Below are 14,528 nucleotides of genomic sequence, written 5' to 3'. Positions count from 1 at the left end.
ATGAACAAGATTGTTGTTGATCAAGTGAATATTGAAGAATAACTTACATTTGATAACGGTTTTTGGAAAGTTATAATAGTCATTACAATGGGACATGCTGCTAACCAACTGTAATATTTCCCGTTCAAACGTACTACTAAGTTTGGTGACAAAAATATCTCCGGATTCTGGCAAACCTATCAAATATAACAATGAGAAATTCCAATTTCATTCTTGATAATGAACAACGCCGTTAAAAAAACTTACATCTGAATATTTCACAATATGCTGGTTAAATTCTTCATCAGTTGGACCCCCTTTATCTAATCCATTACATAGGGATAGAGAAATTAAGTCCAAATACCTATGAATTTTAGGAAGAACAGTAAGTCAGACCAATTAACGCAGCTAAAAAAACTTACTTATCAGGCGATTTTCCATCATCGAAATCGGAATCGAGACTTTTCGGCCCTTCCAAAGAACTTGGACTTTGCGGCAACGAAGTTCCGTTTCCACTTTCGACATCATCATCGTGAAGTTTCTTGGTTTGATTTTTATGAATCGATGGAAAATACAAGGACATCATTTCTGGATCCACACCTCCAGCATCTAAATCAGACAAGTAAACACCTTCCGTTGCATTTTTTCTTAATTTATTATTTCTTTTCATGAAGCTGAACATTCCACTAAGCATAGAGTGCCTTTGGGCTTCAGGTGCGTCCTTAGGTTCGTCAATCTGTGTTATTGGTAGCTCACCCCATTTCCAGGAAGCGGAATTGGTCATAACATCTGTTTGCTTTGTTTTTTCTCTTTGTGAAATCTCTAGTTCACTATCACTTTGTATTGGAGTTGATGGACGAGACCCACGAACATTGCATCCTGATGCCACTTCTGTGTCACTGAAGAAATGTATATCCAAGTCACGTATGCGTGAAATTGTATTTTCTTTATCTATGGTGACATTACTCATTTTTGTATCACCGAGAAATGCTTCTTCTTTGTTTGAATCCACTTTGGGAGAACTAATGTCATTCTTTATCGGTGATTCATCATTTGAAGACCCTGTATTATTTGACAGGGATATACCATCGCATTCATTATCATTACTTTCTAATTGGACACTTCCTAAAGAACTGCTTGAAGAGCTCTTCCGTTGAGCATTTTTTTTCTTTAGCAACGACTTCTTCCTCCGCTTTTTTTTCGATTTGGATTCTTCTTTAATATTTTGATTAACACTAATTTCTTCTTTGGTTTCTGTGACACTATGCTCATTCGATTGTTCTACTGAACACTTAATGGAGATTGGTTCAATCTTTTCCGTTTTTAAGGTAATTTTATTTTCACTTACATTTCCATTTTCTCCGGCTAATGGAAACAGTTCATCTTCATGTTCTGCCCATTCTTGGCGAATCTTCTGCGTCGTAAATTCTTTCTTGGTATTGGTTAAATCCCTCCGTTCAAGTTTTTCAGTGTGCCTGATGAAAGGTAAATATAGCAATTGTGTATATAGAAAGAGATGTGATTTAGTAAAAATATATTTGCTAATATATCAAACATAAGGCATATTGAATTGGAATTAAATTTATCTGTCAGAAATTCTAAAAGGGCAGCATCTGCTTGATACCTGCATAATCAAGTTATTTAATTAATTAAACATTAAGGAATATGCAAGAAATGTATGTGGAAATAATTTACCTTCTTTGACTGAAGTCCGATATTTGATTGTTATATGTCCTGATGGTTTCCTCCTTGTGATGCTCTTTCGATAAATCAAACGAATTTCTTCTTGGTATAGGTAACGGTAAAACCATACTTTCGTTAGCTTCACTAAATATAAGTAAAAGTGAAGTCAAACACAATATTTATATGAAAATTACTTTGAATTCCTATTTCAGTTGTTGGTCAATGACGTTACCGTACGTGATATACATAATACTCACTTAATTTGTTTTCCATCGTTCTGCTCATATTTCTTTGTGAAATCCCCAGATGGAATTGGGGAAGTCGCCAAATTTTCAGGAATTTCTTCTTCATCTTCAAGGCATTCTTCCACAAAGAAAGCTTCACCAGATTCTCCAAGTTTCATATGAATGTCAACAGGATCTCCATTGATTTCTATATCCACCTGGTAGGAGAAAGCATTCAGTAAAGATCGTAACATAGCTAATCAACTCTGTTACTAAGAGTATATTTGACTACCATCTACATCGTTAGTTATATTCAATTATAAATAAAAGCAGTATTCAAATACTAAGACTAAAATCTCTAATAAAAACAAATGTTAAGTTGCTGTTTCTAATAAGGTAAAAAGCTTGCTCAGTCACAGACCCGGCCTGAATAGAGTCGAGAGGTTCTCAAATCACCATCAAGCATATCAAGCCGTCATTGTTTCGGCCGGCCTTTTCGTCGTTTTCCATCGACTTTGGTGTTCAATCCAATATGGGTAAGTTAATCTTTATTGGCGCGAATTACATGACCATAGCATCGACGACGCCTCTTCCGCAATTTTTTCACGATCGGCGCAAACTGATCCAAAGCTACTTCTTTGTCTCCTTTCCCGCGAGGTATCGTTCTTTGTCTTTTATAGTCGGCCAGCATTCAAAACCACAGAAAGCGACAGGGCGGACAACAGTGTAGTAAATTTTGGATTTGAGATGCTCGTTGATGCATGGATCACAAAGAACGCCAGTTGTGCGTGAAGCAATTTCATAATACAGTTCACTATTGTCTGATAGCATTGATGTGAGATATTTAAATCGCTCAGTTCTTATCAGGTCATTGGTACCACTTAGTGATAGGGCAGTGCTTTTGGAAGCGGTAACTTCTTTTGATGAATCCTGGTCGAAGTAATTTCGCTATCGTCGATTGATAAGCAAAGTCCCGGGATTGGCACTAATACTAATTCTACATGTTGTGTGCGCTGGTGCCAGCTTCTGTCAAGTTAATACCGATCTCTTTCATCGCTTCGAGTGTCCAGCTTATCGTAAAGATTCCGAAGACTCGGTTAATGAACTGCCTTTTAGGTTTGGTGGCCCCGAGAGTTTCGTAAATCACTTCGTGGGTGGATGCTTCCAAGCTTTCAAGCATTTGTGATGGGCAGATATCGCGTAAGTTAAACCATTTCTTCTTTTTCCTCTCGAATGTAATTCGCGAATCAATGCGTTTCTCACACTGTTTTATTGGAGGTCAGATTCGCAAGACTGCCATCGACAGTCGATATTGAGGTGAGATGGTCTTATAGGGAACGGCGTTGTCGTCGGTTACGGTTAGAAAACACCGGCACCTTAGGTGGATATAGTCGATTTACTTTTTTGTGTTCCGACTATAAAATGTATTAGAATGAGAGAACTGTTAAAAAACCATTTGTTATAAATCGATAATATACTCGCTACCCTAATTGCGGCTTTTCACCCACATGACAATTAAAAGCGCTCGCAATGCTATCGAGGAATAATTGCCAGGAGAGGTCTTTTTGACATGAAGTGGCCTCATTTGTGATGTGTATGCGGTGAAGAAATGAATCATGCAATCAGCTGATATATAGTGCGCTTTGTCAACCGGCTATCAAATCGTTTGATTTTGTTAATAGCGCTACGGAAACCCTCAGAAATGGGAATGCCGACATGATATTGAGTGCATAGGCAGCTAAAGTAGAAAAGGCTACAACTATTTTGTCTAACCACTCAGCGATCCGGACACGATGGTGAGCAGAAACTGTTCTGGAAATAGTCTGCAAACAAGTTAGAAATTGCCTGTGGGCAAGTAGAGGTAACTGTCACCCTGCACATGGAATCGGGAAAACCAATAGTTTTTCTCTTCATATTAACGAAGCCAAAGATTTTCTGGGGTCAGTGATGATTTTCTCCCTCATTAAATTTACATGCAATTTATATGCTTCGTGGAATTTTGTGTAGAATTCTTTGATTAGCTCGTCGTACTTCTTTTTAAGATCTTCGCTGATGTTGGGGTTATTTTTGATAGCCTTGTCGAGTTTATTTCTTTGGTTTCCTAAATGTGTAATGTACGTGTATTTAATATGTGCATGATCGCTATGTAGAATATGTTGATTGTTACGTGAAGCTTTGAAATAGCCAACTGCATCACCATGCGTTGGGGACCTCAGGAGCTAGTCTTCTAGAGCTCGGATGCGTTCACCCGCCTCCTCAGTCTGATGTCCGTTTTTAAAGTTCTCAGTAGAACTAAATGATTAAGGGGAAAGTTTTTATTGTAAGGGTTCAAAGAATATGATAACTTTACCTACTAAAAGCGGATAGTCCGCAGATAGGATGGTACAATCATAATACATGATACAATCTTAAAATACTAAATTAACAAATTGCCTATTCAGAAATAATTTATTGAACGTTAATGTCCACCAATTAGTATGTTTGATGAAAAGTAAAGATTCCGTTCAGTCAGCATACTGCATTGAAAATCATTGTCTCAATACATTGTACTGTTACTCAATATGGAATCCCATAGTCAGAGTATGTATGTTTACCATGGATTCCTGAGAGCTTGTGCCGAGACTGAATTATTGTTTACATTTGGTGTAGGTCATGTCAACAGGTTGTTTTAATCGCACACACCCACATTCCATAAATGTGTGCCGTGGGAATTTGAAATGTTCAACCCATGCATTGCATGAAGCTGAATGAAATTGAATAGATTGCAGAGTCTAAATGTGATGAATGAAGTTTTTTAGTTTAACTTGAATTGAATGGAATAAAATGAATTGTTTGAAATGTGTAAATGATAAAATACGCTACAAATGCTTTAGATTTATGAATAGCCAAGGTTCTGCAAGCATATTACGCTTCTTTATTTTTGGCGTAAATTTATTAATGGCACCGAAGATTATCCTATACAGAAGATACCAAGTCATCAAGACCTGACGCAGGCAAAAATATCGCCCAATCTATAGAATCTAAATAATTTTTAATGCTTTCATAGTCCCAATTGACTGTAAACCGGGGTAGCGCGGGGGTCCGAAAAGGATCAAGGCTTCATCAAATGCTTTTCCCAGTTCGTTACCACTGCCTACAATCACTTTATATGGTGTGACATTTCCCTCGTCGCGCTATAAACCATCGAAATGCTGGTATGCATGTCGGCGTCGATAGATCACTGACGGTCTCTGTAATGCTTTAGTAGCTAGGTAAAAAAAAACCGCAATGTCTGATTTTGTCGTTTTAGTACCCCGCCCTTCACTCCACTTTATAGTAATAGGTTCTGTGTGTGGCAAATAGTTTTCCTATATGCAGCCGAGGTGGCGGTAGGTGACCCATCAACTGTTTGTTGGATTGTGCTATTACACGAAAAACGTCATGCATTGATGCAGTATTCGTTTTACTAAGGGGATACATTAATGATCCAAAACTATTGTTTTATATTCCCCAGAACCAACTGTAGTCCCCCGTGTAATATTTTTAAGTGAATTTGCTCAACTAGTTCAGCAAATACTCTTTTAACGATGCTAACAGGATGTTTTGCCTTGCCACTAAAGGTGCATTCTGAGAATCCCACTAGAATCTAACCATGGACTGAGCATCTTGATCTTACTATTATGTAAGATGTTTACCTTCCGTCATAACGCTTCGAGTTCAGGTTGGAACGAATGTTGCTGAGAAAGAAGTAAGCATCGAATTTTTCCGGCTTGCACTTCTTCGTACGTTAAAGGCCCTGTGTAAAGGGTGTTTTTTGATACCAGGAGGCTTGTCGACTGGCGCAAGCAGTTTGCACATTTGTGAGTCGCAGGTTGATGATCGTTTACTACATTCACTACGTTTATGGCTAATGGATTGTTTACTATGATTTTCTATGTTAATAGGTAATAAATTGTTTATTATTATATCATGACATATGTTTGTTTGGACATGATGTTACTTGTATTGTGGATGAATCGCATCATATACCCCAAAGCTCGTAGCAACTTTGGCAGCAACTAAGTATGTCTGGTTCTTTCATGATCAACTGCGGTGCGACCATGTTGAGCAATGGGAGGATGGGATTTTGCGTGAACCAATGTGTCTTCCAAAAGCTAGTGGGTCAATCTATGATACAATGGTCGGTTCGTCGATTTGTGAAAAATCGCCATAAAATGCCTTGATAGTTTCGATTATTCTCATGTACTTCTATCTGCCAATAATTTTTTTCGATGTCAACACCAATGGCAAACCATGGCATGACAAACCATCCGGCCTGTTCATCTCAACAGTAAATGCAGAAAATTATTCTGGTTCGTTGAACCGACACGGAGCAAATCAATTTAGTGATTTTCCTCTAGGAGCTTGTTGAACTGCTTTCCTTAGCAACCTCGCGGTGTGGAAAATAAAAGAATTCTTCAATTTGTGTTTGACTCTCTGGAAACTTCTCCATGTGCCGAAGATATTCTTCGTTGAACTGATGATATAGCTGTTTTCTATTATTATCTTTTCCTGAACGGTGTTTCAATTGACGAAATCTGATGTTGTCAATTCGTACAGAATACTACGAATCCTGCCTTCGGCTGATGTCGTCGATGAACAGTAATTCCACAGAATAATGTCCATTCGATTTGTGTGCAGTATAATCGGAGTAATGGTTTTCTGTCCTAAGTTCTCCAGGTGATGCGGGCTTTGATCTTCTGCCTGGTGCCTCTATTTCCCAAAATTGACGGAGATTTTTGTCCAAATCGTCGTTTGTTATTTTTTTAATCATTTGCAGTCCCCAAACAACACCCACCCGAACCTAGTATTTTGTACACGGATATCCGTGTTTGAATTCGTTGATCAAAATGCCTCCATAAATGTCGACGCCAAGCAGTAGGTGGTTTGTTAAACCCGGGATAAGCTAACTGCCTGCGGTTTATGTTACTGGGCATTGCGACATGGATCAGCTTGGCTGGTATTATTGCTGTAATGGTTGGTACGATCAACCTAATAATGACATCTATATTTGTCTCCAACCGCAAGAAAAGTCGGAACGCTGGTTCTACGATAAACGTAAGCTAGCAACGGAACGGAAGAATGCTGCATACCGAGTAACGTTGCAATCTCTAAGAATGCGGGCACGAAATCCGCGGAGCGGAGAAGCGACTTCACAGACGGAAATAGGAAGCCTAGAAGGACCAACAGGTCTGTAAACTCGTAAAGTACAAGGAGCAACCGCACCAGGGGCACAGGTTTTACCAACAAGTCAGCAGCATGAAGCCTTACATATCTCGATGGTCATCTGGCCGAGACAAAGAGGGAAATCTGATTTCCGCCAAAATGGGCACATTGGAGTGATGGGTTGAATATTTTGCTGAACTGACCAACAACCAGAATACCGACGAGTTGGAGGTCCCACCAACTGAAAACGAGGGACAAATGCTACCACCATCAAACATGGAAGAAACAGTCGGTGAATCCATCGACTTTAAAAACATACGAGTAAATCGCCAGGAGCCGATGGAATTACAGCCCAATTTGTAAAATATGGAGACAACCAACTTCACCAAGCGGTTCATCAACTGATGTTCAAGGTGTGAGATAGCGAATCAATGCCTGACATTTGGCAACAAGGCATTATCTGTCCCATACATAAAAAGGGGGATACCACGCAGTGAAGCATTTCTAGAAGTATCAAATTACTGAATACTCTCTATAAGATATTCCCCGCTATCTTGCTGGCCGCAGTAGCAGCGCCAAAGAACGAAGAACCAACAACATCGAATCGCACTGGTCAAAAGAAAACAATAAAGAAAGGAGGGTACAAATTTGAGACCGATGAAAATTTCTCCTATCTAGGGTCAAAAATCACAATCGAAAAATTGTGAACTGTTAGCCGCGTTCGAAAGAAGAATCCTCCGAAGAATTTTTGGCCCCCTACTTGAGGATGGACGATTCCATAGCCTACATAACGACGAAATCTATGAGCGATACCATGACCGTCTTAGGTCATAGGTCAGGACGACCGATAGTTTTCAAGGATATTGAATTGGTGGACCTCGGCACAAAATCGGGGTGTCTGGAGTTCTTTAATAAAGCAGGCCTAGACCGCATATCAGTTATTACGCCATTGATGATGATATTAATGATACCCTTTGTTGTAACAGCTTCCAGGGACCCGATGCCCCCAATAGAAACTTTGGAGTGCCTACACCGTAAGTCCAAGATTCTCCGATGAAAGACAAAGTCTCTAGGGGACTTAGTTTATACTAAAGCTGTGGCGAGCCACACCTGATTACTAAGTTCGAAGTACGTGGGTTTGAGGGCGCTGGCTGGATCTCGACTCTTTAACAAGTCTTGTCTTAAGTATAAAGACCGACAGGAAATCGAAGCCGTTGATCTTGAAGCTCTGCACACTGATGATGAGTTGGTAAGTCGTGTCCACTATCTGCTTCAGGCCACTTGCTTTCTTGCTGAACGAAGCGTGCGTGTGTTTGCCCATGCCAATTCTTCACTTGTGTAAACAATATCCGGCCCGACCGACCGATGTTCTGTATTAAAATAAAACAAGTCGGAAATCGGAAACTCGGCGCTTCAGGAATGAAAGATATTGTTCGTTTTTTATGTAAGAATATTTGATGACACGATGATTCCACTTATATATAGCTCGTAGTGTATATACGTGTCGGATACCAGCCTACTCAGCTGTCAATGAGTACCTGAGTGAAAATCAGTAGTAATAATCTCGGGCGAGCGCGATGCTGACCACATTGCCTCTTACAGCATACTGTAGTGTACCGTTACGGTCTTGAATGAAGTGCTCTAACACACTTCAATATATATATATAATATACCTGGCGTACCAGGTTTATCCTTACCTGAGTTGCAAACGCAGAGCTGCATGCGACCAGGCGCGTGTCATGGGTTGCGGATAATGACATGATCCACCGGATCAGCTACGAATATCGCAAGTTAGTCTTGTAAATAAGTAGCCGCGGACAAACAGAACGTTTCCCTTTGTGTTCGTCCTCCCTTACCTATTCTTCCCGTCCAGGGGGAGTAAACCTCCTTAACAAATCCGTAATCCGGGGTGAAGGGATCGACGCGCCTATCGGATGAATTGCAATGACGTTACATTGTATTTCAGCGGCTCCCCTCCAAATACCTTCCCTACCTTTGGAGGTAACCATGGGACATTGCAACATTGGGGCTCTGTTGCAGGGTTGAATCCAAGTAGGCAACAAATATTCCAAGAGGTTTCACTTGAGCTCGGCCTGGAGTCACCAAATTACCGGACTGAACAAAGGAGCAATACGAATACTCCACTTATAAGGCACTCCATGAACCCAGCAATCAGGAGAAGCTTAGTGACTGGGGATGTCGACCCAATTTATAATGAGGCTTTGACCGCATTCCAGGTCGCATTCACAGAGTATGCTGAGATTCTCCCAGACGCCAGGCCAAAGATTCCAAAACTGAAGTTTACTTCGGCAACTACTAACGTCATTGCTGCCGTTGACAGAATTTTGGCTGATCGTTTGGCTAGCGAGATTACTGCTACAGAGGTTCACAGCCTGATCTACGTTGCAGCGTCCACGGTTATTCGTCTCCATAATCAACATCTTAGAGCGATTAACAGAGACATGCACAGAAGGACTTTACCGTTCTGGGTGTTTCGACTTAAAAAAAGAGTCGAAAAGTTGAGAAAGGAGATTGGTCGTGTGACGCAAGCACTCCTTGGAAATCCATCACCAAGAGTGCATAGATGCGTTGCGAACATCATTGGAAACTACCATCTGTCCAATGATATGCCAATCGAAGAAATCCTCGAGATGCTGAAGCAGAAACTTGCGGTATGCTCCAATCACATTCGTAGGTATTAAAAAAGCTTTCAGCGAAGGACAGACAACACCTTGTTCTTCCAGAACCAACGGCGATTCTACAAAAATCTCACCAACTCAGGTAGGGAAAGTAACCTCGATCTGGATCAGGCAGAAGACTTCTGGAGAAGTGTTCGGAGCGAATCCAGCCGTTGTAATTTAGAAGCAGCGTGGCTCCCACACCTTATGCCTTCATGCGAGGTCCTCCCGGAAATGACCATGCCTAACGCAACTGAAGTCGACGTAGAAGCAGCCTTTGAAAAGGCAGGTAACTAGAAGGCGCCAGGAGTTGACAAGATTCACAACTTCTGGCTGAAGCGGTTCAAGAGCACTCACAGGATATTGGCATATCAATTTAATCAGATGATTGCCGATCTTGATTTAGTTCCACCATTTTTCACCAAGGGGATAACTTTCCTCATCCCCAAGGAACAGGGCGCCTCTTGTCCTTCAAAATGTCGACCAATTACTTGTCTTCCTACCATCTAAAAGGTCTTCCCTTCAGTTCTGTGTGCTAACATCTCAAAACATCTTGATGTTCATAGATTGACAACTGAGGAGCAAAAAGGATGCTCAAAAGTCTCCCGAGGCTGCAAAGAACAACTTATAATCGATACGGTAGCTGTAAAGCAGGCTGTCCATCAGAAACGAAATATCGATTATAAATCAGCCTTTGACTTCATCTCACATTCGTGGTTACTACAAGTGTTACGCTTGTATAAAATCAACCCGAATGTCGTTCTTCTTCTGAGAACAGTAATGAAGAATTGGAGCACGAAGCTATCGGTATCCTCACAAACATCAGGAGAGATACCAATCAGGCGTGGCATTTTCCAAGGCGAATCTCTAAGCCCACTATGGTTTTGTTTGGCTTTGAATCCACTATCCCATCTTTTACATGAAAGCAAATATGGGTTCCAAGTCAAGCATGGTATATTGTCGAAATGTACATTCAGTCATTTGATGTACATTGACGACATCAAATTGTATGCCAAAGACGAGAACCAACTTCGCTTATTGCTGGACATCACCATCCAGTTCAGCAGGGATATCGGCATGCATTTCGATTTGCAAAAATGTTGCATAAAAACAATTGTTCGGGGAAAACACACCGACAAAGAAGGATACAGCCAAAATAACATCCGAATTGAGGGTATGGATTCGGACGACGTGTACAAATACCTCTGCATATTGCAAGCAACAACATCCGCTGTGGCAATTATGAAATCTAAGTTGGTGGGGGAATTTGAACGGCGTCTGGATCTTGTCCTTGAAACTGAGCTGTACGGGAAAAATAAAATCATGGCAATCAACACCTTTGCCATTCCCGTCCTTCTATACACTTTCGGTGTGATACAGTGGAGTAACACGGATTTAGAATCTGTCAATAGGCCAGTAAGGGTAGTTCTTGCAAACAACAACATGCACAATAGAGCTGCCGCAAAATTGAGGATCACTATCCCACGTCATCAGGGAAGAAGGGAGGTACTTGATTTAAAAACCTTGCACTACAATCAAGTGCATTCTCTTCGTGAGTTTTTCTATGAGAAACAATTCTCTAGCCAAATACATCAGGCTACCGTCATGGCAGATAATAAATTATCTCCTTTGAACTTGAGAAGCAGAGAATGGGATCCTATGTCGAATTTTATTTCAGTCCAACAGAAGATCGACATGTGCCAAGAGAAACCCATTCACGGAGGTCACATCAAAAATTTTTTGTTGTCAGGCATTGACATCAAAGCCACCAACAAATGGTTGACAAATGGTGTACTTTTCTATGAGACCCAAGCATTCCTAACTTCAATTCAGGATGCTTCGCTCCCAACAAAAAATTATAAACGGTGCATTCTTCACGACTCCTCAATCACCAACTCCAGTTGTAGGTTATGCAACTGTGAAGAGGAGACCATCCAGCACATAACATCTGCGTGCAGGATGTTAAGCAGTACCGAGTACATCAATCGTCATAACTCCGTCTGCAAGATTCTCCATCAAAACCTTGCGTTGAAGTATAACTTAGTATAACCTACCATCCTTACTATAAGTATACTCCGCAGAGAATCTTGCAAAATGATCGGGTCAAACTACTGTGGGATCACACTATTGCCACCGACCACAGTGTTAATCATAACAGACCCGATCTAGTTCTGCTTCTGAAGGAAGAACGGGCGTGTTTCATAATCGATGTAGCCGTACCGTTGGACCGGAAGACTGTTGAAAAACAGCAAGAAAAAATCCGGAACTATGGCCCTTTGTCAGACGATATGAAGCAGACTTGGAGACTGCAAAAGATCGAAGTAGTCCCAGTGGTAATTTCAGCGATGGGATTAGTCCCGCAGAACTTACATAAAGCGCTGAAAACGCTCGATCTTAGGCCTGGACTATACATGGAGATGTAAAAAGCGGTTATCCTTGCAACCTGTGCTATAGTCCGAAGAGGGTCCGTGGACTTTTTTAACTATATATATATACATACGTTGAATATACCCGATATTCAATTTGAAGTGGTACTGCCGTTTAATTTCTTAACCATTTGACGGGAAAGGAGCAACTTTAACTTATTATAACTTTTTTAATAATAGTAGGATCTCCACCAAACTTTCCAGCATTTCCTGTCAATCGGTACAGACGCTTCTAAGAAAAGTGTGTGTGACAGACAGTGAGCCGATTTTAATAAAATTTTGTTTTCATGCCTCTGTCCTGTGTCTTTTGTTCTCCGTCTGCTCTCCTCTGTCTTTTCCCCTCTGCCCCTGTCTTCTGACCTTTGTCCTGTCTTCTGCCCTCAGTCCTCTGTCTTCTGTCCTTTGTAATATGTCCTGTGTGCTCCGTCCTCTATCCTTTTTAAAATATATGTTAGTTTGAATTACACAGTCTAATTACATATGCAGCGCATGTGTAACCGTGATATTCTAGAAGGATATAGATAGAAATATGCGAATGGATGCAATTTCAAGGAGTTTTGAATGCTGTTGCACTGAGGTAATAAATTTCGCGCCAGTAGTGAATCGACGCAAGTATTAATGGCTCTGAAAAAAGGACTTCCATTGAAGGATGGATGAAATAGATCAGAATTATAGTGATATCGTAATATTAAAGGAGTTACTTTCGTAAATACAGTCAATCTCCTCATAAAAAATATAAAATAATAACACCGAAGACAGAGTAGACTATTGTGGGTAGTGAGGATTTCGTTTGGCCAGAAGAAAACAGCAGGCCTGGGCATGGCGTGGTATTCGGTTCTGTGGTGCGATTCCGATACCTACTTATGCCTCATTAGCATTCAAATACGCTTTCTTGCATACATATATGGCATATCATTTAGTATAATACTTATCGAGGAAGGAAGGACGGGAAGTTGTTTAATGAATTATGTCACTTACAAACACCTACGTTGATAACATCTGCTTGTTTTCTGGCTATCTCATCGACATTGGTCAAATGCCTTTGGATTTTGAGAATAAAACCAAGGTTACCAGTCTGATAGATCATCGCACTTTCTCTATTTGCATTAAGAGGGAGAGCATTGCAGACGCCGATCAATTTATATATTTGGGCAGTGTTACTCTCAAATTAATAGGATTACATTTGTTTTCGCTATCCTGTTCAGAAGCTATATTAATATCAACATTCAATTGAGATTGTTTCATGCTCTCTTTGTGCCGCTATATAGGACCAATACACGGAAAGTGATTTCGACGCGGCTAACTCCAAAGTTTCGTTAACACTAATCTTCGTCGTGTTTCAAAAGCGGCGTCCGTGTTCTCCAGAGTGACTGAATCTGAAATATATATATTGTTTGCAAGTTTTTTTTTCGAACTCCACGTCAAATTGCTTAATATGCAATTTTCAATGGAAAGAAAAAAAGTCGTGAAAACAATCAGCAATTGCTATGTTGTGAGCTTATATTCAAAATGTGGTGATTATAAAAAACAGGACCCTTGTCACGGTCGCCATATGGTAATTTTTTTGATGTATTGTATATGTGGGTTAGCCGGACTAGTTAAATGCTTAACTCCAGCCTAATTCCAACGAAGAGAGAAGTTAATTCTGTGGCTCCACTAACGGCAAAGGGTTTTTGGTCGGAGCTGCTAAATGTTTTACTCCAAACTTGAAAATTGAGCAGTGATTGCTTAACTACACTTTAACACGTTCACTGCGGCGAACGACACGGTGACGTCCAGGTCATATTTACTTTACCCAAGGCCCCTGCCTTGCAGGCCCTCTAAAAGGTTTAGTTCTGTCCTCTCTAGGCTCCGAGAAGGATAAATTGACCACGTTCTTTCTTTGAACTCCTTTTGTCGGCTTCCTAAAAGGGTTGACCAGGTTTTCCTTCACATTTCTAAATAATAACTTGGTTCAGTAACTGTACGTTGTGGAATTAGATACTTAAAAAAAAAAATCAAGTGTTGCGGGTTTGGCCGCATAATGCTTTTCTCCGGGGCGGCGGACGACAGGGTGACGTTCATTAATTATTTTAATCTATTCGAACATAATTAATAAATGTAAAACAATGTCATTTCAACTCTAAAGAAGGCTTATTCGTAAAAAATTGGTTAGGCGGATGAAAAAGTTAATTTGCTTCGAACCCGCAGTGAACGTGTTAATGATTACCTCCTCAGATTTGGCGTAAGACTGCATTGTTCGTTGTTCGTTAAATTTATACATTTAAAATTTACTTACTCAGCACTAACGCTCATTCTTTTAAATTCATATCTCTTTCCATCTCTTCATATTTCGTCTATTGCACTTGCAAAGA

The 14,528-nt window shown here is 40.4% G+C and overlaps 1 protein-coding gene across 6 annotated transcripts in view; it reads right to left on the bottom strand.

Annotated features, from left to right (window-relative positions):
* The window catches only part of LOC119660368 (phosphatidate phosphatase LPIN2), a 208,501-nt gene that overhangs the window by 97,579 nt on the left and 96,394 nt on the right, over window positions 1-14,528 (bottom strand). For 5 of the 6 annotated variants that reach the window (XM_038068883.1, XM_038068880.1, XM_038068882.1 and 2 more), the window contains 5 exons: window positions 1,920-2,104; window positions 1,675-1,806; window positions 402-1,454; window positions 247-343; window positions 48-176 (listed from right to left, as the gene is read on the bottom strand). In XM_038068883.1, the coding sequence (XP_037924811.1) occupies window positions 48-176; window positions 247-343; window positions 402-1,454; window positions 1,675-1,806; window positions 1,920-2,104 (1,596 nt within the window). The remainder of the gene's footprint in view (window positions 1-47; window positions 177-246; window positions 344-401; window positions 1,455-1,674; window positions 1,807-1,919; window positions 2,105-14,528) is intronic. The other variant, XM_038068884.1, reaches the window with a different exon arrangement.

This window comes from Hermetia illucens, chromosome 6 (assembly GCF_905115235.1).
Source record: "Hermetia illucens chromosome 6, iHerIll2.2.curated.20191125, whole genome shotgun sequence".
Lineage (NCBI taxonomy): Eukaryota > Metazoa > Arthropoda > Insecta > Diptera > Stratiomyidae > Hermetia > Hermetia illucens.
The sequence above is the reverse complement of the archived record's forward strand: the minus strand, read 5'-3'. Positions and strand labels throughout refer to the sequence as shown.